General features: G+C 30.5%; 1 protein-coding gene across 1 annotated transcript in view; it reads right to left on the bottom strand.

Moving 5' to 3' along the window:
- Positions 1-27,462, bottom strand: part of LOC144361886 (NAD-capped RNA hydrolase NUDT12-like) — a 71,818-nt gene that overhangs the window by 20,452 nt on the left and 23,904 nt on the right. Inside the window, exon 2 of the mRNA XM_085506849.1 lies at positions 10,467-10,682. Coding sequence (XP_085362975.1) covers positions 10,467-10,682 — 216 coding nt within the window. The remainder of the gene's footprint in view (positions 1-10,466; positions 10,683-27,462) is intronic.

Here is a 27,462-nt window from a genome sequence, read left to right as displayed (position 1 = left end):
TGCTCGTCATATTAAGGCGGAGGGGTTGTCGCGAGGGTGTCCTTGAAACTTGAGTTCCAAGTGGCGTATACAACAGATTGTTTATTTACATCAAAACACGTGTTCAGTGTAGTAGTAATATGGCCAAAAATAAAAACAGCCTTTATTCGGCAATCTGATTATGAAACACACTGATACATGTATGTATGCTGTATGTGCCAAATACGAATGAAAATGGTACATAAATTGTGGAAATATAGTAATAAGGCCAAAAAGTCAGATGGCTGTCAATCGGCCATCCTTGACCAGATTTTGAAACAAATTGTCATGGACATGCATCCTAACATGTATAAAGTACATGTATGTGTCAAATTTGAATGAAAACTGACAGAGCATGTCCAAGATATCGCATAAAAAAACAAGATGCCTGCCAGTCGACCATCTTTGATCCAATTGCGAAATAAATCGTCATGGACATGTATCCTAACATGTATAATCTATGTACCAAGTTTGAATGAAAACTGACAAAGCATGTCCAAAATACAACATTTTCAAAAAACCAAATGGCTGCCAGTCGGCCATTTTGAATCGAATCGCTAAACCACTGCATGTGCATAAAGTACTAGGCACATGCAAAGAATGAATGGAATCGGTCCAAGGGATTCTGAGATATGACTCCGGACACACAGACGGAGACCGAATTATAAGTCCCCGTTTTCGGACTTCGTCCGAGCACGGCTACTAAAAAAGACGGTTAGGAAACGAATCATGTTCTTTTCATTGGATGCGTGTCGCGGGTAAATATTTGAAACAAAAGACGTACTAATCTGTGATAAATCATTAACATAAAATGTAGACAGGAAATCACGCAAATATGACGCCATTTTCCGCAGAGTTCATTGCAATCAACAACTGCACGCCATTTTATTGTGTCTCTGTGGATACTTTCAGTAATACTAAAGTGTAAGTTGTTACAGTGAATCCTGACAAAACCTGTCGCTCGGTTTAAACTCAAAACAAATTTGCCTGTCGCGTATGGCATTTTCGTTTCTAAATAACAAGATCGGCAGAAAACTGAAATAAACAAACCAACAAAATATGATCAGAAAAAAAGACGTCAAAGAAACCATACAAGTGTTTATCTTTCAGCCAGGCGAAAGTTTTAATGAGGAGCCATGATACCACGTACATTTTGTTGGAAATAAACAAAATATGCGATAAGATAACTGAAATGACCCACCCATGCTCTACAAAATGCATGTAGCAGACCAAATATGCAACAACAGCAGGCCCGTAGCCAGCACTTTTGAATAGGGGGTTCGAAAACAACAATAAATGATATATTTATTTATAATATTCAAAAAGTGTTTTTGAGCTCTGTTACATACATTTTTATATTCTCGGTTTTAAATTCAATTGGTTTACTTTGTGTTACGTTGGCAAGTTATTCCACATAACATTTTTGAACTATTTTACCATTTTAGAGAAGGGGTCCTAGGCCATTCCCACCCACAAACACACCCACACCCTTGATCCATTACGGCAAAATGTTGTTCACAAAAAAGACAAGACTGTACGCATCTTAGCATTATTGTCCAAGCATTTTAAGGTAGAATGCTACTCACGAGCTTTTTCGCTCTTCACAGATGTTAGCGCACATGTCGAAATTTCATGTCGAAATCTGTCTACAATTATTCATTTTAGTATTAGTCAATTATGTAATTTTATTTCTGTACAGAGCCTCACCACATCGTACAAAATGTAATGGGTAGAAAAGTGCATATCACGTTTTAAAAACAATACAACATCCATGTAAACATATGGTACTAAGTTAAGCTGAATTCATATTTATCTCGTCGCTTTAAAACTTTTAAAAGATACAGAGCTAGTTGATATATGGTGTGGCAGTTTGTGTAGCGACGAAGTAAAATGAACATATAAAATGAACATATAAAAACAAAGTGAATTGCAATTGTCTACCACGCTAAATTCAAATGTATCACTGCAAAAACTAAAAATTTATTGATCCAACTGTATTTGTGTGTGTCTGCCTAATTCAACATTATGTTTATGGTCAAAACAGCGAAAACTCGTCAGTATATATTTTAGTCTATTGCTTGCCAATAAATCTCCCAGGTTATAATACTACATTGATTTTTCCGAAAGTATGCAGCCTGGATGAATGTGAAATTGAGGCATGCCATTCTTACATTTTTTTTATTCTTTGAGTAAATATCTCTAAGAAATTTGCAGTATCTACAACTTGTTTTTCAAACCAGGCAATGCCGAAACCATATTTGAACAGGAGATTTTTATGTGGGTTTCCCAAGTAAGTCTGTCGGTCTTGTCTAATCGTTTAAGCATGATATAACATGTTCTGGGATTCCAGCTATTTATTATTTAATTTTAACCAATATAAGATACAACGTTTGAAATAATCACAGCATAATTGCAGCCTTCCACATTCGTCCAACATTGCTATATTGTTTGCACAACTATTAATGCCAAGTAGATATCTGCAAAACGTTGTCTGTACCCTCTCGATTTCCGAATTTTGGTACCCTCATATCGCTACCATAAGAAATAGCTGGCACAATGATTGCATCAAACAAATTAAATGCACTAACTAATGGCATACTACCAAGTTTCTTGCAGTACGTAAATTTGTTGGTTCACTGTAAATCTGTTTTTAGATGGCGGTAAAAGAATATGCATATAGTAGCAGCTTAGCAGTAAACAAATAAATAAACTTCAATGACTACATCTCCTTTTTTATGAACCCACTAAAAACATAGAAAATTTTCTAAGACATCAAAAAAAACGTGTAAAAAAATATGTTTGAAAAATATGATTTATCGCATAGTTTCAGTGCTGAAGCAACACTGTGGGATAATTTTTTGGCTGCAAGAAGCTCTTCGACCTATACAACTTGTGATGATAAATCTTCGTCATTTTTTTAATGATGTTTTAAACCCGTAGTTGTACACTATGTCCAATAACACAGGCTACTCGTACTAATACAATAAGTTGACTACATTTGGCTGATACACATAGAACAAAACAGTATATATGCCATCATTAACTTGAAGAATACAAAACTAATGAACCAATATGAAAGTACAGTGTCGTGTTGTCGTCTCAATCCCGTTCGAATCCCACACTTTACTAACTGAGCGAACACTAGCACAAGACAAACGGACCTATTCAGGACCACCACATCCTTCAGAGAGTGACTATCATTACATTATTGTTTCAATGTTGCTTTAATATTTAACATCCGCTGCTTGAACGCGATCTTCATTACACTATCGCGGAACCACCGAATAAAAGCTTGCCCATTTATAACAACCTGTTTTGATTGGCTGCTGTTGAACTGAGACGGCGTAACTTCACGATTGACATTTAAAGCTCGTTGCTACCTAAATGCTCATTGCTATGCTATTTCGACTGAGTCTGGTAGTTACCTCATTGAGTCAAGTGATTTAAACGATGATAATTATTTTAATTAATACTGTTTGTTTTATTATGTTCTAATCTACGATCATAAATCTATTCACTTTCAAAATTTAGGGGGTCCGACCGAACCCCCCAAACCCCCCCAAACTACGGGCCTGAACAGGCAGTTCCAATGAAATTAAGAACGGTTAAAAAGGGTTTGAAAAATTGATTTGGCGAAGAGACTGCTAGAAAGTTGTACCCACAGTTCAATGTGTTCAAAAACTGTAGCGTTGACTAAAACCACATTTAACGGCACGCTGAATATTGCAACATGAAAAATTTTCCAAAAAAACTGAAACAAGGACAGACAAGAACAATTAAACAGGCATGTTATGAAACTGGCGGTAAATTTTGAATACATTTTCAACAATTTCTACGGCGTCTACAAAAAAAGTGTTACGACTTTGAACAAAATGGCTGATACAGTGACGCGAAAGCAAAACGACAAAAATTACTCTAATAAGCCCCCAAATCCCACACAACCTTCATAAGTACGCACAGTAGTATACTAAAAATTCATCTGGTAGTAATTTTTATAATATAATGTATTTTAAAATAGTGACTTAGGGGTTAGAATTTTTGTCACTTTTCTACCGGGACCCAAGCTCTCATGACAACAGTGAAAACGATAAATGACGATTCTCGATTCTGAATGTTTTCACAGTCACAAAGAGTACTCATCCGAAATGTACGTGTGGTTCTTCGTAGAGCTTGTTCACTAAACGTGGATATTCTATCGAAAACGAGCTTAAAATTTCAAATTCGCGGAACATCAAGTGATCGACACAAAAATGAAACAAAATGGTGGACCTTGAAATCTCAAGCAATAGAGGGCGTACACAGCGCGACACGCATCCTTGAGGGATTAGGCAGATTCACTCCTTTTAACAATGGCGTTTCCTAACAGTCTTTTTTAGTAACCGTGGTCCGAGCGGGGACTAATAAGCCATTTCTTTATACCTCACAATGTCTGGTTATTCTAACTAACTACTATTTTGCAAATTTGCGTAGCCTGGCTTCTACTCCCATTTTGTCCTTAATAGTGAAGGTTAATGCAGATATATTGTAAATTACACAGAGGTAACACTACAATACATTTCCCTTTACATTCCCTGGTATCACACAACAGCCTTTGTGCTGAGGCAGTTATGGTTCACAACCATCACCAGTTCTCTTGTATTAACTTGAGGATCGGTCGTTATGCCCCAGGGTCACTAATCACTCTTGGGTGCGTTTACTTAGTGGAACAGCATTCGACCCTGCGTTTCACGTGGAAATAAGTAAAATCTGCTAAATTAAACCTACATGTAAAGTAACAACAGATTGTTTCCTTGACAGATTCTTGAAATTAAATCATCAAAATAGTACAACTAAAAAGTCTGTACAACATACCTAGAACAGATAAACAAAAACATCATAGTTTAATGTTCGTCCGGACTTTGAGCCCTTGAAAGTAAGTGATCCAGCCCTTACATACGCCAACGATTGAAATTTGTTTAATTGCTATCAAATTATCACTCAAAAAAAATATTTCATTTGTGAGACGTGCTTTTGATACAAACTGAAGATCGCGATCGACCCTACACAAAACTACCGCCATTTTGTTTTCCTTGTCCTCGTTCGGCAAAAACAATAAACTCGCCTATATACCATTTGTATAATGAGTGCATTTTTGTTTAAAGATATAAAACAAAAATAAACACTAAGTAAAATAGGAATCAACTGCTTCGTTTTATTTGAGTAAGATGGAAACCATGCGAAAACAAATGTGAAATATTACTGTCTGCTCGAGGAGAAGACACTGGGAGTCGTGTGCAAAAGAAGCAAATAACACCGAATAAACGGCAAGGTAAAGACTATGTCTAATTATAGTAAACACGTACTGCGTGCGTGACTCGAACCGACGCTCGCGCACAGCACCTAATCGCCTAGCTTCACGCGTAAAATAGAAAATCTTGAATAAAACTGACAAACTTCCTTGCTGTTGCTGTCGGGTGTCTGCCTTATACATGGATTAAGTGTAGACGTGGGGATTCAGCTTTCCTTTTCTCTGCTCGTGGCGTCGCAATAGCGGTGAAGGCCAGTACTGGATTGAACCGACAGCCATGGCCACTATATTTGAATGATCATAAATAATTTTTGAACCCAATAGTAGTGATCACTGTGATTATTATATAAATTTCTTGCAAAGTCTGGAACGATACTGAAAAAAATCATTGATTTCCTTCTATATTCATGCTTGAAAGTAGGTCGAAGTATCCACAGGTGAATATGAGTATCCAGATAATAAGTTAGGATCAATCAGTTCACATGAATTGTTCTGTTCTGATTCATCATTGCAAAACAATGGCCTGGAAACGGCCCAGCTTGAGGGAAACAGTATCGTGGAAAGAAAGAACAGTATCGGACCCGATACCCTAAAAAGACCTGATGAGAACACTGCAGAATTGCGGGCGAAACAAAAGTTATGCGGCTATTGTCCAAGCGACGCAGGCCCGAGGAGAACACTGTACATGTAACCAGCACATTCACGAATCAAGATTGGCAGAAAGTTGTACGGCATCTGTCTTCGATATTGTCTATTGATGAATAGGACGCACAAAGTGAAATTGAACTTGCGTTCATGAAAATCGGAAAGGGTACTGCCTTTTCGTCAAACTGAAAAAATGGCCGCGTCACTCTTGTAACTGCGCATGCATACTCCCCATACTCGCATACATTTGATGTTTTTAGTCGCTGTATCTGCTCAAATAACATCCATCATGATATAATAAATCATTATATACTAAAATTCGCAAATTGGCAGACCTTCCAATGTAATATTACCAGTTTTGTTTTTGTTTTTGTTTTTTGCGACAGAATACGTTATTGCAATATGCAAATTAGGCTACTCACCCTAGTCAAATATTTTAACTTTAAAGACTAAGTTATAAATTAACAAGCCATGCATGGCACAGTCCCCGTTATCAAATTTAAGATAAATAGTTTTGTTTATAGTAATATGGCTGGAATATAACCATGTCAGGAATATGATTTTTTAACATTAAAATTGACATTTGTATCTGATCGTCAAACAAGTACATATTGAGAGATATGGAACAGCATTCAAAATAAGCCATTTTGAATACATGTATATATATAATGTGATGTATAACGAATATATAAAATTTGAATATAATCAGTCAAAGCATTTCAGAGATATGGCTCTAGAAGCCCAATCATTAAAACAAAATGGCCGCCAGTCAGCCATTTTGAATCCAATATGAAAAATAAAATGACGTGCATCAGGAACCCGTAATGTCTAATATATGTACCAAGTTTGAACAAAAACCATCCATAAATGCCAGAAATGCTTGATATTTGATGATTTTTTAGCACAAAATGACCACCATTTGGCCATTTTGAAGAGGATCATCAAACCAATATATCTGTCTATCCATGACATAATGTATAATGAATATTCAAAATTTGAACATAATCAGTGAAAGCAAGTCAGAGATATGGCACGAGAACCACATTCATAAAAACAAAATGGCCGCCAGACAGCCATTTTGAATTTTATCTGAAAAACAAAATTATTTACCAAGTTTGAACAAAATCCATCTGTAAATAGCCAAGAAATGCCTGATTTTTAGGATTTTTTAACACAAAAATGGCCGCCATTCAGCCGTCTTGAATCAGATTGTAAAACAAAATGATATGCATCAAGGTCTTATAATGTCTAATGTATATACCAAGTTTGAACAAAATCCATTTGTAAATAGCCAAGAAATGCTTGATTTTTAGGATTTTTTAACACAAAAATGGCCACCATTCGGCCATCTTGAATCAGATTGTAAAACAAAATGATGTGCATCAAGGTCTTATAATGTCTAATGTATATGCCAAGTTTGAACAAAATCCATCTGTAAACAGCCGAGAAATGCTTGATTTTGATGATTGTTAGCACAAAAATGGCCGCCATTCGGCCATTGAATCAGATCATGAAACAAATTGACGTGCATATGTATAACATCATGTATGATGTATGTGTGACGTTTGATTGTGATTGGTCCAGGCATTTCTAAGATACAGATACTGCGTCCGGGGACTAATTAATGCAATAATTGACTAATTAATATGCATGGAGATGCACCAAAATCTAATCAGCGCATCTACTCATCATATATTAGCTGTGTGCCAAATTTCATTTGAATTGAAATTGTAGATCTTGAGTTATCAGTGGAACAAATTTTAGTCACAGAGTCACAGAGTCACAGAGTCACAGAGTAACAGAATCACAGAGTAACAGAGTCACAGACACCGGTGCCACATAAGCTCCGTTTCACGTTCCTTTCTCTCTGCATCGAGGACTAGACCAACGCTACGGAAAGAGTGGGGTGGTTGGGGGTTACCCGGAGTCTATGGTGGGTATGAACTATGTATTCCTATAAGAATACAATTTGATTTCTTTAATATTCCTGTAAGAATACTATTGGATTTCTTTAGTTGTTCTAAAAGAATACTATTGGATTTCTTTAGTTGTTCTAAAAGAATACTATTGGATTTCTTTAGTTGCTCTAAAAGAATACTATTGGATTTCTATAGTAGTCCTATCAGAATACTATTGGATTTCTTTGGTAGTCCTATAAGAATACTATTTGATTTCTTTAGTTGTTCTAAAAGAATATTATTGGATTTCTTTAGTAGTCCAATAAAAATACTATTGGATTTCTATAGTAGTCCTAAAGGATACTATTGAATTTCTTTAGTAGTCCTATAAGAATAATATTGGATTTCTATAGTAGTCCTATAAGAATACTATTGGATTTCTATAGTAGTCCTATAAGAATACTATTGTATTTCTTTAGTAGTCCTATAAGAATATTATTGTATTTCTTTAGTAGTCCTATAAGAATACTATTGGACTTCTATAGTAGTTCTAAAGGATACTATTGAATTTCTTTAGTAGTCCTATCAGAATAATATTGGATTTCGTTAGTTGTACTAAAAGAATACTATTGGATTTCTTTAGTAGTCCTATAAAAATACTATTGGATTTCTTTAGTAGTCCTATAAAAATACTATTGGACTTCTATAGTAGTCCTAAAGGATACTATTGAATTTCTTTAGTAGTCCTATAAGAATACTATTGTATTTCTTTAGTAGTCCAATAAGAATACTATTGGATTTCTTTAGTTGTTCTAAAAGAATACTATTGTATTTCTTTAGTAGTCCAATAAGAATACTATTGGATTTCTATAGTAGTCCTAAAGGATACTATTGAATTTTTTTAGTAGTCCTATAAGAATAATATTGGATTTCTATAGTAGTCCTATAAGAATACTATTGGATTTCGGTGGTTGTTCTAAAAGAATACTATTGGATTTCTTTAGTTGTTCTAAAAGAATACTATTGGATTTCTTTAGTAGTCCTATAAAAATACTATTGGATTTCTATAGTAGTCCTAAATGATACTATTGAATTTCTTTAGTAGTCCTATAAGGATACTATTGGATTTCTTTAGTAGTCCTATAAGAATACTATTGTATTTCTTTAGTAGTCCAATAAGAATACTATTGGATTTCTTTAGTAATCCTATAAAAATACTATTGGATTTCTTTAGTTGTCCTATAAAAATACTATTGAATTTCTTTAGCAGTCCTATAAGAATACTATTGGATTTCTTTAGTAGTCCTATAAGGATACTATTGGATTTCTTTAGTAGTCCTATAAGAATACTATTGTATTTCTATAGTAGTCCTAAAGGATACTATTGAATTTCTTTAGTAGTCCTATAAGAATATTGGATTTCTTTAGTAGTTCTATAAAAATACTATTGGATTTCTTTAGTAGTTCTATAAAAATACTATTGGATTTCTATAGTAGTCCTAAAGGATACTATTGAATTTCTTTAGTAGTCCTATAAGAATATTGGATTTCTTTAGTAGTCATAGGACTACTAAAGAAATCCAATATTCTTATAGGACTACTAAAGAAATTCAATACTATTGGATTTCTATAGTAGTCCTAAAGGATACTATTGAATTTCTTTAGTAGTCCTATAAAAATACTATTGGATTTCTATAGTAGTCCTACAAGATACTATTAAATTTCTTTCGTAGTCCTATAAGAATACTATTGGATTTCTATAGTAGTCCTATAAGAATACTATTGGATTTCTTTAGTAGTCCTATAAGAATACTATTGGATTTCTATAGTAGTCCTATAAGAATATTATTGGATTTCTTTAGTTGTTCTAAAAGAATAATATTGAGTTTCTTTTGTGCTTCTATACTCATTCTATTTGATAATTATGTTTTTGTCAACACACAAAACATCAGGTTATACCTTTAAGTACACACTTTCGTTTAGGATTACTTAAAAAATTCAGTAGTATTTCTTTAGTAATCCTATAAGAAAGGGGCCAAAATACTGAAGGATCTTTTAGAATTCCTATAGGAATACTTTAAAGTTTTATAGGATTTCTGTAGAATTGGTCCTAAAGGAATATTATAGAATTCCTATAGGATTCCTATGAGACTTAGTCTTATAGGAAACCTACAGGATATTTTTGTAAGGGCACTCTTGAATACAACTTAAATAGACTATTTTAGGCGTCAAGAAAGATTGAAATGTCTAAAAAATGACGCGAAAATATTTAAAAACAACATTCAAAGCTGCCGAAAAATTGCTCTGGGCGATTTTTTGGTCCCATTTTATTTGTTTAAAAACCCAAACTGCTGTTTAATGATCAAGGGCAAATTTAGGGCAGAATTCGATACTACACGGAATGCATTTCAAAGTGGAGGTACATTGTGCAAACACAAATCAACTATCGTTATTCACATACCAAATTTTGCCAAACTGGAGGGGGGGGGGGTAATCGGATAAATGACTTGTTGTAGAATGCTGTCAATTTGGAGGGGGGCTTATACTCGAACAGGGGTTTATACTCGGACAACTACTTTATATACCAGTACATATTCCATTACTCACTGGAAACTTACCCAAGATCCAGTAGAGACTTAACAGCTTCTGATTTACCATTCCTTGAAGCAAACATCAAAGCATTCCATCCTCGGTCATTACAGTCATTCAAAACATCTGAGGTTTTGATAAAACTCTTGATTCTGTCAACATCTCCCCTACCAGCAGCTTCATAAAGATGTTCCACAAATTGCTTCCGACTATTTGAGCCATCAAAATTCATGATGATTACACATCTGTCAACAAATTAAATTAATTGCATAATTATACTTTTACGCCCTCAAAAAAAATAAGTCATTGTCAATGACATAGTACCCGTCATGTTTTTAGTGACTTTGTCAAACAATGAAAAGCATAGTCAGATTATGTTTAAATTTTTTTACTACAAATGTGCATGAAACAGGTATAAAGACTACCGGTAAGTTTGAATGAAATTGGTCATTGCATGCCCCAGAAACTGTGAATGACATGTCCAAATGTTGATTTTTGGGAAAATTAATGAAACAAAGCGATATCTTGCCTTTGTACTAAATCTCTGTTAAATAAGCAGGACAATTATAAAAACCAAAATAACCACCAGTCCGCCATTTTGAATCGAATCACAAAAAACACATACACATTCATAAATCTGAGTGACCCTGATGTTCAGTACCTTCAATAACTTGACTTGACATGTTAATTACATTCTTTGTGAATCAAGAGGACATGGATTTGTTACTATATCACCGCCAAGCAATAAAATCATTCTCGCATTGTACAATGTTAACATTTCTTAAAAGTATAGTATGGTTTATTGTTTAAAAAGTATTTACTGTACATACAGCAACATTTATTAATAAACTGTAAATACAGTAAAGCCATATTTTCAGGGAAAGTAATAAATCAAGAACACAGTAACAATAATTGTCTTCTTAGAACAGTGATATTTATCAGTGATATTATTAAATTCAAATTACAATGTTTTATAAGATTGATATTACTGTGCCTGAATAATATGCCTTAAAGGGGCAGTATTGACAAACCACTATAAAGGCAATATTGAAGTAAAGCCACAATTAGTCAATATTGAAGTAACGCCACAATTAGTCAATATTGAAGTAAAGCCACAATTAGTCAATATTGAATTAAAGCCACCATTAGTCAATATTGAAGTAAAGTCACTATTAGTCAATATTGAAGTAAAGCCACAATTAGTCAATATTGAATTAAAGCCACAATTAGTCAATATTGAATTAAAGCCACAATTAGTCAATATTGAATTAAAGCCACAATTAGTCAATATTGAATTAAAGCCACTATTAGTCAATATTGAAGTAAAGTCACTATTAGTCAATATTGAAGTAAAGCCACAATTAGTCAATATTGAAGTAAAGCCACAATTAGTCAATATTGAAGTAAAGCCACAATTAGTCAATATTGAATTAAAGCCACTATTAGTCAATATTGAAGTAAAGTCACTATTAGTCAATATTGAAGTAAAGCCACAATTAGTCAATATTGAAGTAAAGCCACAATTAGTCAATATTGAAGTAAAGCCACAATTAGTCAATATTGAAGTAAAGTCACTATTAGTCAATATTGAAGTAAAGCCACAATTAGTCAATATTGAATTAAAGCCACTATTAGACAATATTGAAGTAAAGCCACAATTAGTCAATATTGAATTAAAGCCACAATTAGTCAATATTGAAGTAATGCCACTATTAGTCAATATTGAAGTAAAGCCACTATTAGTCAATATTGAAGTAAAGCCACTATGAGTCAATATTGAAGTAAAGCCACTATGAGTCAATATTGAAGTAAGTCACTATTAGTCAATATTGAAGTAAAGTCACTATTAGTCAATATTGAATTAAAGCCACTATTAGTCAATATTGAATTAAAGCCACAATATTGAATTAAAGCCACTATTGGTAAATATTGAAGTAAAGCCACTATTAGTCAATATTGAAGTAAAGCCACTATTAGTAAATATTGAATTAATGTAACTATTAGTCAATATTGATGTAATGCCACTATTAGTCAATATTGAAGTAAAGCCACTATTAGTCAATATTGAAGTAAAGCCACTATTAGTCAATATTGAATTAAAGTCACTATTAGTCAATATTGAATTAAAGCCACAATTAGTCAATATTGAAGTAAAGCCACAATTAGTCAATATTGAAGTAAAGCCACAATTAGTCAATATTGAAGTAAAGTCACTATTAGTCAATATTGAATTAAAGCCACTATTAGTCAATATTGAATTAAAGCCACAATATTGAATTAAAGCCACTATTGGTAAATATTGAAGTAAAGCCACTATTAGTCAATATTGAAGTAAAGCCACTATTAGTAAATATTGAATTAATGTAACTATTAGTCAATATTGATGTAATGCCACTATTAGTCAATATTGAATTAAAGCCACTATTAGTCAATATTGAATTAAAGCCACAATTAGTCAATATTGAAGTAAAGTCACTATTAGTCAATATTGAAGTAAAGCCACAATTAGTCAATATTGAAGTAAAGCCACAATTAGTCAATATTGAAGTAAAGCCACAATTAGTCAATATTGAATTAAAGCCACTATTAGTCAATATTGAAGTAAAGTCACTATTAGTCAATATTGAAGTAAAGCCACAATTAGTCAATATTGAAGTAAAGTCACTATTAGTCAATATTGAATTAAAGCCACTATTAGACAATATTGAAGTAAAGCCACAATTAGTCAATATTGAAGTAATGCCACTATTAGTCAATATTGAAGTAAAGCCACTATGAGTCAATATTGAAGTAAAGCCACTATGAGTCAATATTGAAGTAAAGTCACTATTAGTCAATATTGAATTAAAGCCACTATTAGTCAATATTGAATTAAAGCCACAATATTGAATTAAAGCCACTATTGGTAAATATTGAAGTAAAGCCACTATTAGTCAATATTGAAGTAAAGCCACTATTAGTAAATATTGAATTAATGTAACTATTAGTCAATATTGATGTAATGCCACTATTAGTCAATATTGAATTAAAGCCACTATTAGTCAATATTGAATTAAAGCCACTATTAGTCAATATTGAAGTAAAGTCACTATTAGTCAATATTGAAGTAAAGCCACAATTAGTCAATATTGAAGTAAAGCCACAATTAGTCAATATTGAAGTAAAGCCACAATTAGTCAATATTGAATTAAAGCCACTATTAGTCAATATTGAAGTAAAGTCACTATTAGTCAATATTGAAGTAAAGCCACAATTAGTCAATATTGAAGTAAAGCCACAATTAGTCAATATTGAAGTAAAGTCACTATTAGTCAATATTGAAGTAAAGCCACAATTAGTCAATATTGAATTAAAGCCACTATTAGACAATATTGAAGTAAAGCCACAATTAGTCAATATTGAATTAAAGCCACAATTAGTCAATATTGAAGTAATGCCACTATTAGTCAATATTGAAGTAATGCCACTATTAGTCAATATTGAAGTAAAGCCACTATGAGTCAATATTGAAGTAAAGCCACTATGAGTCAATATTGAAGTAAAGTCACTATTAGTCAATATTGAAGTAAAGTCACTATTAGTCAATATTGAATTAAAGCCACTATTAGTCAATATTGAATTAAAGCCACTATTAGTCAATATTGAAGTAAAGCCACTATTGGTAAATATTGAAGTAAAGCCACTATTAGTAAATATTGAATTAATGTAACTATTAGTCAATATTGATGTAATGCCACTATTAGTCAATATTGAATTAAAGCCACTATTAGTCAATATTGAAGTAAAGCCACTGTTAGTCAATATTGAAGTAATGCCACTATTAGTCAATATTGAATTAAAGCCACTATTAGTCAATATTGAAGTAAAGCCACTATTAGTCAATATTGAATTAAAGCCACAATTAGTCAATATTGAAGTAATGGCACTATTAGTCAATATTGAATTAAAGCCACAATTAGTCAACATTGAATTAAAGCCACAATTAGTCAATATTGAATTAAAGCCACAATTAGTCAATATTGAAGTAAAACCACTATGAGTCAATATTGAAGTAAAGTCACAATTAGTCAATATTGAATTAAAGCCACAATTAGTCAATATTGAATTAAAGCCACAATTAGTCAATATTGAAGTAAAGCCACTGTGAGTCAATATTGAAGTAAAGTCACTATTAGTCAATATTGAATTAAAGGCAAAATTAGTCAATATTGAAGTAATGCCACTATTAGTCAATATTGAAGTAATGCCACTATTAGTCAATATTGAATTAAAGCCAAAATTAGTCAATATTGAAGTAATGCCACTATTAGTCAATATTGAATTAAAGCCAAAATTAGTCAATATTGAAGTAATGCCACTATTAGTCAATATTGAAGTAATGCCACTATTAGTCAATATTGAAGTAAAGCCAAAATTAGTCAATATTGAAGTAATGCCACTATTAGTCAATATTGAAGTAATGCCACTATTAGTCAATATTGAAGTAATGCCACTATTAGTCAATATTGAAGTAATACAACTATTAGTCAATATTGAATTAAAGCCAAAATTAGTCAATATTGAAGTAATGCCACTATTAGTCAATATTGAATTAAAGCCAAAATTAGTCAATATTGAAGAAATGCCACTATTAGTCAATATTGAAGTAATGCCACTATTAGTCAATATTGAAGTAAAGCCATTATTAGTCAATATTGAATTAAAGCCAAAATTAGTCAATATTGAAGTAATGCCACTGTTAGTCAATATTGAAGTAATGCCACTATTAGTCAATATTGAATTAAAGCCAAAATTAGTCAATATTGAAGTAATGCCACTATTAGTCAATATTGAAGTAATGCCACTATTAGTCAATATTGAAGTAAAGCCACTATTAGTCAATATTGAATTAAAGACACAATTAGTCAATATTGAAGTAATGCCACTGTTAGTCAATATTGAAGTAATGCCACTATTAGTCAATATTGAAGTAATGCCACTATTAGTCAATATTGAAGTAATGCCACTATTAGTCAATATTGAAGTAATGCCACTATTAGTCAATATTGAAGTAAAGCCACTATTAGTCAAAATTGAATTAAAGCCAAAATTAGTCAATATTGAAGTAATGCCATTGTTAGTCAATATTGAAGTAATGCCACTATTAGTCAATATTGAATTAAAGCCAAAATTAGTCAATATTGAAGTAATGCCACTATTAGTCAATATTGAAGTAATGCCACTATTAGTCAATATTGAAGTAAAGCCACTATTAGTCAATATTGAAGTAAAGTCACTATTAGTCAATATTGAAGTTGAGCCACTATTAGTCAATATTGAAGTAAAGCCACTATTAGTCAATATTGAATTAAAGCCACAATTAGTCAATATTGAAGTAATGCCACTATTAATCAATACTGAATTAAAGCCACAATTAGTCACTATTAAAGTAAAGCCACTATTAGTCGATATTGAAGTAAAGTCACTATTAGTCAATATTGAATTAAAGCCACTATTAGTCAATATCAAAGTAAAGCCACTATTAGTCAATATTGAAGTAATGCCACTATTAGTCAATACTGAATTAAAGCCACAATTAGTCACTATTAAAGTAAAGCCACTATTAGTCAATATTGAAGTAAAGTCACTATTAGTCAATATTGAATTAAAGCCACTATGAGTCAATATTGAATTAAAGCCACTATTAGTCAATATTGAATTAAAGCCACTATTAGTCAATATTGAATTAAAGCCACTATTAGTCAATATTGAATTAAAGCCACTATTGGTAAATATTGAAGTAAAGCCACTATTAGTGAATATTGAAGTAATGCCACTATTAGTCAATATTGAAGGAAAGCCACTATTAGTCAATATTGAATTATGGCCACAATTAGTCAATATTGAAGTAAAGCCACTATTAGTCAATATTGAAGCAAAGCCACTATTAGTCAATATTGAAGTCAAGCCACTATTAGTCAATATTGAAGTAAAGCCACTATTAGTCAATATTGAATTATGGCCACTATTAGTCAATATTGAAGTAAAGCCACTATTAGTCAATATTGAATTAAAGCCACATTTAGTCAATATTGAAGTAAAGCCACTATTAGTCAATATTGAATTAAAGCCACATTTAGTCAATATTGAAGTAAAGCCACAATAAGTCAATATTGAAATAAAGCCACTATTAGTCAATATTGAATTAAAGCCACTATTAGTCAATATTGAAATAAAGCCACTATTAGTCAATATTGAAGTAAAGCCACTATTAGTCAATATTGAATTAAAGCCACTATTAGTCAATATTGAATTAAAGTCACTATTAGTCAATATTGAAGTAAAGTCACTATTAGTCAATATTGAATTAAAGTCACTATTAGTCAATATTGAAGTTGAGCCACTATTAGTCAATATTGAAGTAAAGCCACAATTAGTCAATATTGAATTAAAGCCACTATTAGTCAATATTGAATTAAAGCCACTATTAGTCAATACATGTATTGAATTAAAGCCACTATTAGTCAATATTGAATTAAAGCCACTATTAGTCAATATTGAAGTAAAGCCACTATTAGTCAATATTGAATTAAAGCCACTATTAGTCAATATTGAAGTAAAGCCACAATTAGTCAATATTGAAGTAAAGCCACAATTAGTCAATATTGAATTAAAGCCACTATTAGTTAATATTGAATTAAAGCCACTATTAGTCAATATTGAAGTAATGTCACTATTAGTCAATATTGAATTAAAGTCACTATTAGTCAATATTGAAGTAATGCCACTATTAGTCAATATTGAATTAAAGCCAAAATTAGTCAATATTGAAGTAATGCCACTATTAGTCAATATTGAAGTAATACAACTATTAGTCAATATTGAATTAAAGCCAAAATTAGTCAATATTGAAGTAATGCCACTATTAGTCAATATTGAATTAAAGCCAAAATTAGTCAATATTGAAGTAATGCCACTATTAGTCAATATTGAAGTAAAGCCATTATTAGTCAATATTGAATTAAAGCCAAAATTAGTCAATATTGAAGTAATGCCACTGTTAGTCAATATTGAAGTAATGCCACTATTAGTCAATATTGAATTAAAGCCAAAATTAGTCAATATTGAAGTAATGCCACTATTAGTCAATATTGAAGTAATGCCACTATTAGTCAATATTGAAGTAAAGCCACTATTAGTCAATATTGAATTAAAGACACAATTAGTCAATATTGAAGTAATGACACTATTAGTCAATATTGAAGTAAAGTCACTATTAGTCAATATTGAAGTTGAGCCACTATTAGTCAATATTGAAGTAATGCCACTATTAGTCAATATTGAAGTAATGCCACTATTAGTCAATATTGAATTAAAGCCAAAATTAGTCAATATTGAAGTAATGCCACTATTAGTCAATATTGAAGTAATGCCACTATTACTCAATATTGAAGTAATGCCACTATTAGTCAATATTGAAGTAAAGCCACTATTAGTCAAAATTGAATTAAAGCCAAAATTAGTCAATATTGAAGTAATGCCACTGTTAGTCAATATTGAAGTAATGCCACTATTAGTCAATATTGAATTAAAGCCAAAATTAGTCAATATTGAAGTAATGCCACTATTAGTCAATATTGAAGTAATGCCACTATTAGTCAATATTGAAGTAAAGCCACTATTAGTCAATATTGAAGTAAAGTCACTATTAGTCAATATTGAAGCTGAGCCACTATTAGTCAATATTGAAGTAAAGCCACTATTAGTCAATATTGAATTAAAGCCACAATTAGTCAATATTGAAGTAATGCCACTATTAATCAATACTGAATTAAAGCCACAATTAGTCACTATTAAAGTAAAGCCACTATTAGTCGATATTGAAGTAAAGTCACTATTAGTCAATATTGAATTAAAGCCACTATTAGTCAATATCAAAGTAAAGCCACTATTAGTCAATATTGAAGTAATGCCACTATTAGTCAATACTGAATTAAAGCCACAATTAGTCACTATTAAAGTAAAGCCACTATTAGTCAATATTGAAGTAAAGTCACTATTAGTCAATATTGAATTAAAGCCACTATGAGTCAATATTGAATTAAAGCCACTATTAGTCAATATTGAATTAAAGCCACTATTAGTCAATATTGAATTAAAGCCACTATTGGTAAATATTGAAGTAAAGCCACTATTAGTGAATATTGAAGTAATGCCACTATTAGTCAATATTGAAGGAAAGCCACTATTAGTCAATATTGAATTATGGCCACAATTAGTCAATATTGAAGTAAAGCCACTATTAGTCAATATTGAAGTAAAGCCACTATTAGTCAATATTGAAGTCAAGCCACTATTAGTCAATATTGAAGTAAAGCCACTATTAGTCAATATTGAATTATGGCCACTATTAGTCAATATTGAAGTAAAGCCACTATTAGTCAATATTGAATTAAAGCCACATTTAGTCAATATTGAAGTAAAGCCACTATTAGTCAATATTGAATTAAAGCCACATTTAGTCAATATTGAAGTAAAGCCACAATAAGTCAATATTGAAATAAAGCCACTATTAGTCAATATTGAATTAAAGCCACTATTAGTCAATATTGAAATAAAGCCACTATTAGTCAATATTGAAGTAAAGCCACTATTAGTCAATATTGAATTAAAGCCACTATTAGTCAATATTGAATTAAAGTCACTATTAGTCAATATTGAAGTAAAGTCACTATTAGTCAATATTGAATTAAAGTCACTATTAGTCAATATTGAAGTTGAGCCACTATTAGTCAATATTGAAGTAAAGCCACAATTAGTCAATATTGAATTAAAGCCACTATTAGTCAATATTGAATTAAAGCCACTATTAGTCAATACATGTATTGAATTAAAGCCACTATTAGTCAATATTGAATTAAAGCCACTATTAGTCAATATTGAAGTAAAGCCACTATTAGTCAATATTGAATTAAAGCCACTATTAGTCAATATTGAAGTAAAGCCACAATTAGTCAATATTGAAGTAAAGCCACAATTAGTCAATATTGAATTAAAGCCACTATTAGTTAATATTGAATTAAAGCCACTATTAGTCAATATTGAAGTAATGTCACTATTAGTCAATATTGAATTAAAGTCACTATTAGTCAATATTGAAGTAATGCCACTATTAGTCAATATTGAAGTAATACAACTATTAGTCAATATTGAATTAAAGCCAAAATTAGTCAATATTGAAGAAATGCCACTATTAGTCAATATTGAAGTAATGCCACTATTAGTCAATATTGAAGTAAAGCCATTATTAGTCAATATTGAATTAAAGCCAAAATTAGTCAATATTGAAGTAATGCCACTGTTAGTCAATATTGAAGTAATGCCACTATTAGTCAATATTGAATTAAAGCCAAAATTAGTCAATATTGAAGTAATGCCACTATTAGTCAATATTGAAGTAATGCCACTATTAGTCAATATTGAAGTAAAGCCACTATTAGTCAATATTGAATTAAAGACACAATTAGTCAATATTGAAGTAATGACACTATTAGTCAATATTGAAGTAAAGTCACTATTAGTCAATATTGAAGTTGAGCCACTATTAGTCAATATTGAAGTAATGCCACTATTAGTCAATATTGAAGTAATGCCACTATTAGTCAATATTGAAGTAATGCCACTATTAGTCAATATTGAAGTAATGCCACTATTAGTCAATATTGAATTAAAGCCAAAATTAGTCAATATTGAAGTAATGCCACTATTAGTCAATATTGAAGTAATGCCACTATTAGTCAATATTGAAGTAATGCCACTATTAGTCAATATTGAAGTAAAGCCACTATTAGTCAAAATTGAATTAAAGCCAAAATTAGTCAATATTGAAGTAATGCCACTGTTAGTCAATATTGAAGTAATGCCACTATTAGTCAATATTGAATTAAAGCCAAAATTAGTCAATATTGAAGTAATGCCACTATTAGTCAATATTGAAGTAATGCCACTATTAGTCAATATTGAAGTAAAGCCACTATTAGTCAATATTGAAGTAAAGTCACTATTAGTCAATATTGAAGTTGAGCCACTATTAGTCAATATTGAAGTAAAGCCACTATTAGTCAATATTGAATTAAAGCCACAATTAGTCAATATTGAAGTAATGCCACTATTAATCAATACTGAATTAAAGCCACAATTAGTCACTATTAAAGTAAAGCCACTATTAGTCGATATTGAAGTAAAGTCACTATTAGTCAATATTGAATTAAAGCCACTATTAGTCAATATCAAAGTAAAGCCACTATTAGTCAATATTGAAGTAATGCCACTATTAGTCAATACTGAATTAAAGCCACAATTAGTCACTATTAAAGTAAAGCCACTATTAGTCAATATTGAAGTAAAGTCACTATTAGTCAATATTAAATTAAAGCCACTATGAGTCAATATTGAATTAAAGCCACTATTAGTCAATATTGAATTAAAGCCACTATTAGTCAATATTGAATTAAAGCCACTATTGGTAAATATTGAAGTAAAGCCACTATTAGTGAATATTGAAGTAATGCCACTATTAGTCAATATTGAAGGAAAGCCACTATTAGTCAATATTGAATTATGGCCACAATTAGTCAATATTGAAGTAAAGCCACTATTAGTCAATATTGAAGTAAAGCCACTATTAGTCAATATTGAAGTCAAGCCACTATTAGTCAATATTGAAGTAAAGCCACTATTAGTCAATATTGAATTATGGCCACTATTAGTCAATATTGAAGTAAAGCCACTATTAGTCAATATTGAATTAAAGCCACATTTAGTCAATATTGAAGTAAAGCCACTATTAGTCAATATTGAATTAAAGCCACATTTAGTCAATATTGAAGTAAAGCCACAATAAGTCAATATTGAAATAAAGCCACTATTAGTCAATATTGAATTAAAGCCACTATTAGTCAATATTGAAATAAAGCCACTATTAGTCAATATTGAAGTAAAGCCACTATTAGTCAATATTGAATTAAAGCCACTATTAGTCAATATTGAATTAAAGTCACTATTAGTCAATATTGAAGTAAAGTCACTATTAGTCAATATTGAATTAAAGTCACTATTAGTCAATATTGAAGTTGAGCCACTATTAGTCAATATTGAAGTAAAGCCACAATTAGTCAATATTGAATTAAAGCCACTATTAGTCAATATTGAATTAAAGCCACTATTAGTCAATACATGTATTGAATTAAAGCCACTATTAGTCAATATTGAATTAAAGCCACTATTAGTCAATATTGAAGTAAAGCCACTATTAGTCAATATTGAATTAAAGCCACTATTAGTCAATATTGAAGTAAAGCCACAATTAGTCAATATTGAAGTAAAGCCACAATTAGTCAATATTGAATTAAAGCCACTATTAGTTAATATTGAATTAAAGCCACTATTAGTCAATACATGTATTGAATTAAAGCCACTATTAGTCAATATTGAATTAAAGCCACTATTAGTCAATATTGAAGTAAAGCCACTATTAGTCAATATTGAATTAAAGCCACTATTAGTCAATATTGAAGTAAAGCCACAATTAGTCAATATTGAAGTAAAGCCACAATTAGTCAATATTGAATTAAAGCCACTATTAGTTAATATTGAATTAAAGCCACTATTAGTCAATATTGAAGTAATGTCACTATTAGTCAATATTGAATTAAAGTCACTATTAGTCAATATTGAAGTAATGCCACTATTAGTCAATATTGAATTAAAGCCAAAATTAGTCAATATTGAAGTAATGCCACTATTAGTCAATATTGAAGTAATACAACTATTAGTCAATATTGAATTAAAGCCAAAATTAGTCAATATTGAAGTAATGCCACTATTAGTCAATATTGAATTAAAGCCAAAATTAGTCAATATTGAAGAAATGCCACTATTAGTCAATATTGAAGTAATGCCACTATTAGTCAATATTGAAGTAAAGCCATTATTAGTCAATATTGAATTAAAGCCAAAATTAGTCAATATTGAAGTAATGCCACTGTTAGTCAATATTGAAGTAATGCCACTATTAGTCAATATTGAATTAAAGCCAAAATTAGTCAATATTGAAGTAATGCCACTATTAGTCAATATTGAAGTAATGCCACTATTAGTCAATATTGAAGTAAAGCCACTATTAGTCAATATTGAATTAAAGACACAATTAGTCAATATTGAAGTAATGACACTATTAGTCAATATTGAAGTAAAGTCACTATTAGTCAATATTGAAGTTGAGCCACTATTAGTCAATATTGAAGTAATGCCACTATTAGTCAATATTGAAGTAATGCCACTATTAGTCAATATTGAATTAAAGCCAAAATTAGTCAATATTGAAGTAATGCCACTATTAGTCAATATTGAAGTAATGCCACTATTAGTCAATATTGAAGTAATGCCACTATTAGTCAATATTGAAGTAATGCCACTATTAGTCAATATTGAAGTAAAGCCACTATTAGTCAAAATTGAATTAAAGCCAAAATTAGTCAATATTGAAGTAATGCCACTGTTAGTCAATATTGAAGTAATGCCACTATTAGTCAATATTGAATTAAAGCCAAAATTAGTCAATATTGAAGTAATGCCACTATTAGTCAATATTGAAGTAATGCCACTATTAGTCAATATTGAAGTAAAGCCACTATTAGTCAATATTGAAGTAAAGTCACTATTAGTCAATATTGAAGTTGAGCCACTATTAGTCAATATTGAAGTAAAGCCACTATTAGTCAATATTGAATTAAAGCCACAATTAGTCAATATTGAAGTAATGCCACTATTAATCAATACTGAATTAAAGCCACAATTAGTCACTATTAAAGTAAAGCCACTATTAGTCGATATTGAAGTAAAGTCACTATTAGTCAATATTGAATTAAAGCCACTATTAGTCAATATCAAAGTAAAGCCACTATTAGTCAATATTGAAGTAATGCCACTATTAGTCAATACTGAATTAAAGCCACAATTAGTCACTATTAAAGTAAAGCCACTATTAGTCAATATTGAAGTAAAGTCACTATTAGTCAATATTGAATTAAAGCCACTATGAGTCAATATTGAATTAAAGCCACTATTAGTCAATATTGAATTAAAGCCACTATTAGTCAATATTGAATTAAAGCCACTATTGGTAAATATTGAAGTAAAGCCACTATTAGTGAATATTGAAGTAATGCCACTATTAGTCAATATTGAAGGAAAGCCACTATTAGTCAATATTGAATTATGGCCACAATTAGTCAATATTGAAGTAAAGCCACTATTAGTCAATATTGAAGTAAAGCCACTATTAGTCAATATTGAAGTCAAGCCACTATTAGTCAATATTGAAGTAAAGCCACTATTAGTCAATATTGAATTATGGCCACTATTAGTCAATATTGAAGTAAAGCCACTATTAGTCAATATTGAATTAAAGCCACATTTAGTCAATATTGAAGTAAAGCCACTATTAGTCAATATTGAATTAAAGCCACATTTAGTCAATATTGAAGTAAAGCCACAATAAGTCAATATTGAAATAAAGCCACTATTAGTCAATATTGAATTAAAGCCACTATTAGTCAATATTGAAATAAAGCCACTATTAGTCAATATTGAAGTAAAGCCACTATTAGTCAATATTGAAGTAAAGCCACTATTAGTCAATATTGAATTAAAGCCACTATTAGTCAATATTGAATTAAAGTCACTATTAGTCAATATTGAAGTAAAGTCACTATTAGTCAATATTGAATTAAAGTCACTATTAGTCAATATTGAAGTTGAGCCACTATTAGTCAATATTGAAGTAAAGCCACAATTAGTCAATATTGAATTAAAGCCACTATTAGTCAATACATGTATTGAATTAAAGCCACTATTAGTCAATATTGAATTAAAGCCACTATTAGTCAATATTGAAGTAAAGCCACTATTAGTCAATATTGAATTAAAGCCACTATTAGTCAATATTGAAGTAAAGCCACAATTAGTCAATATTGAAGTAAAGCCACAATTAGTCAATATTGAATTAAAGCCACTATTAGTTAATATTGAATTAAAGCCACTATTAGTCAATATTGAAGTAATGTCACTATTAGTCAATATTGAATTAAAGCCACTATTAGTCAATATTGAAGTAAAGCCACTATTAGTCAATATTGAATTAAAGCCACTATTAGTCAATATTGAAGTAAAGCCACAATTAGTCAATATTGAAGGAAAGCCACTATTAGTCAATATTGAATTAAAGTCACTATTAGTCAATATTGAAGTAAAGTCACTATTAGTCAATATTGAATTAAAGTCACTATTAGTCAATATTGAAGTTGAGCCACTATTAGTCAATATTGAAGTAAAGCCACAATTAGTCAATATTGAATTAAAGCCACTATTAGTCAATATTGAATTAAAGCCACTATTAGTCAATACATGTATTGAATTAAAGCCACTATTAGTCAATATTGAATTAAAGCCACTATTAGTCAATATTGAAGTAAAGCCACTATTAGTCAATATTGAATTAAAGCCACTATTAGTCAATATTGAAGTAAAGCCACAATTAGTCAATATTGAAGTAAAGCCACAATTAGTCAATATTGAATTAAAGCCACTATTAGTTAATATTGAATTAAAGCCACTATTAGTCAATATTGAAGTAATGTCACTATTAGTCAATATTGAATTAAAGCCACAATTAGTCAATATTGAATTAAAGCCACAATTAGTCAATATTGAAGTAATGCCACTATTAGTCAATATTGAATTAAAGCCACAATTAGTCACTATTAAAGTAAAGCCACTATTAGTCAATATTGAAGTAAAGTCACTATTAGTCAATATTGAATTAAAGCCACTATTAGTCAATATTGAAGTAAAGCCACTATTGTTCAATATTGAATTAAAGCCACAATATTGAATTAAAGCCACAATATTGAATTAAAGCCACTATTAGTCAATATTGAAGTAAAGCCACTATTAGTCAATATTGAAGTAAAGCCACTATTGGTAAATATTGAAGTAAAGCCACTATTGGTAAATATTGAAGTAAAGCCACTATTAGTCAATATTGAAGTAATGCCACTATTAGTCAATATTGAAGTAAAGCCACTTTAGTCAATATTGAAGTAAAGCCACTATTAGTCAATATTGAATTAAAGCCACAATATTGAATTAAAGCCACAATATTGAAGTAAAGTCACTATTGGTAAACATTGAAGTAAAGCCACTATTAGTCAATATTGAAGTAATGCCACAATTAGTCAATATTGAATTAAAGCCACAATATTGAATTAAAGCCACAATATTGAAGTAAAGTCACTATTGGTAAATATTGAAGTAAAGCCACAATTAGTCAATATTGAAGTAAAGCCACTATTAGTCAATATTGAAGTAAAGCCACTATTAGTTAATATTGAAATAAAGTCACTATTAGTCATTATTGATGTAATGCCACTATTAGTCAATATTTAATTAAAGCCACTATTAGTCAATATTGAATTAAAGCCACTATTAGTCAATATTGAAGTAAAGTCACTATTAGTCAATATTGAATTAAAGCCACATAAAGCCACAATTAGTCAATATTGAAGTAAAGCCACTATTAGTCAATATTGAAATAAAGCCACTATGAGTCAATATTGAATTAAAGCCACTATTAGTCAATATTGAATTAAAGCCACTACATGTGTATATATTGAAGTAAAGCCACAATTAGTCAATATTGAAGGAAAGCCACTATTAGTCAATATTGAATTAAAGTCACTATTAGTCAATATTGAAGTAAAGTCACTATTAGTGAATATTGAAGTAATGCCACTATTAGTCAATATTGAAGTAAAGCCACAATTAGTCAATATTGAATTAAAGCCACTATTAGTCAATATTGAATTAAAGCCACTATTAGTCAATACATGTATTGAATTAAAGCCACTATTAGTCAATATTGAATTAAAGCCACTATTAGTCAATATTGAATTAAAGCCACTATTAGTCAATATTGAAGTAAAGCCACTATTAGTCAATATTGAATTAAAGCCACTATTAGTCAATATTGAAGTAAAGCCACAATTAGTCAATATTGAAGTAAAGCCACAATTAGTCAATATTGAATTAAAGCCACTATTAGTTAATATTGAATTAAAGCCACTATTAGTCAATATTGAAGTAATGTCACTATTAGTCAATATTGAATTAAAGCCACTATTAGTCAATATTGAAGTAAAGCCACTATTAGTCAATATTGAATTAAAGCCACAATTAGTCAATATTGAAGTAATGCCACTATTAGTCAATATTGAATTAAAGCCACAATTAGTCACTATTAAAGTAAAGCCACTATTAGTCAATATTGAAGTAAAGTCACTATTAGTCAATATTGAATTAAAGCCACTATTAGTCAATATTGAAGTAAAGCCACTATTGTTCAATATTGAATTAAAGCCACAATATTGAATTAAAGCCACAATATTGAATTAAAGCCACTATTAGTCAATATTGAAGTAAAGCCACTATTAGTCAATATTGAAGTAAAGCCACTATTGGTAAATATTGAAGTAAAGCCACTATTGGTAAATATTGAAGTAAAGCCACTATTAGTCAATATTGAAGTAATGCCACTATTAGTCAATATTGAATTAAAGCCACTATTAGTCAATAATGAAGTAATGCCACTATTAGTCAATATTGAATTAAAGCCACAATATTGAATTAAAGCCACAATATTGAAGTAAAGCCACAATTAGTCAATATTGAAGTAAAGCCACTATTAGTCAATATTGAAGTAAAGCCACTATTAGTCAATATTGAAGTAAAGCCACAATATTGAATTAAAGCCACAATATTGAAGTAAAGTCACTATTGGTAAATATTGAAGTAAAGCCACTATTAGTCAATATTGAAGTAATGCCACAATTAGTCAATATTGAATTAAAGCCACAATATTGAATTAAAGCCACAATATTGAATTAAAGTCACTATTGGTAAATATTGAAGTAAAGCCACTATTAGTCA

The sequence above is a fragment of the Saccoglossus kowalevskii genome, chromosome 13 (genome assembly GCF_978046115.1).
Source record: "Saccoglossus kowalevskii chromosome 13, keSacKowa6.1, whole genome shotgun sequence".
NCBI lineage: Eukaryota > Metazoa > Hemichordata > Enteropneusta > Harrimaniidae > Saccoglossus > Saccoglossus kowalevskii.
The sequence above is the reverse complement of the archived record's forward strand: the minus strand, read 5'-3'. Positions and strand labels throughout refer to the sequence as shown.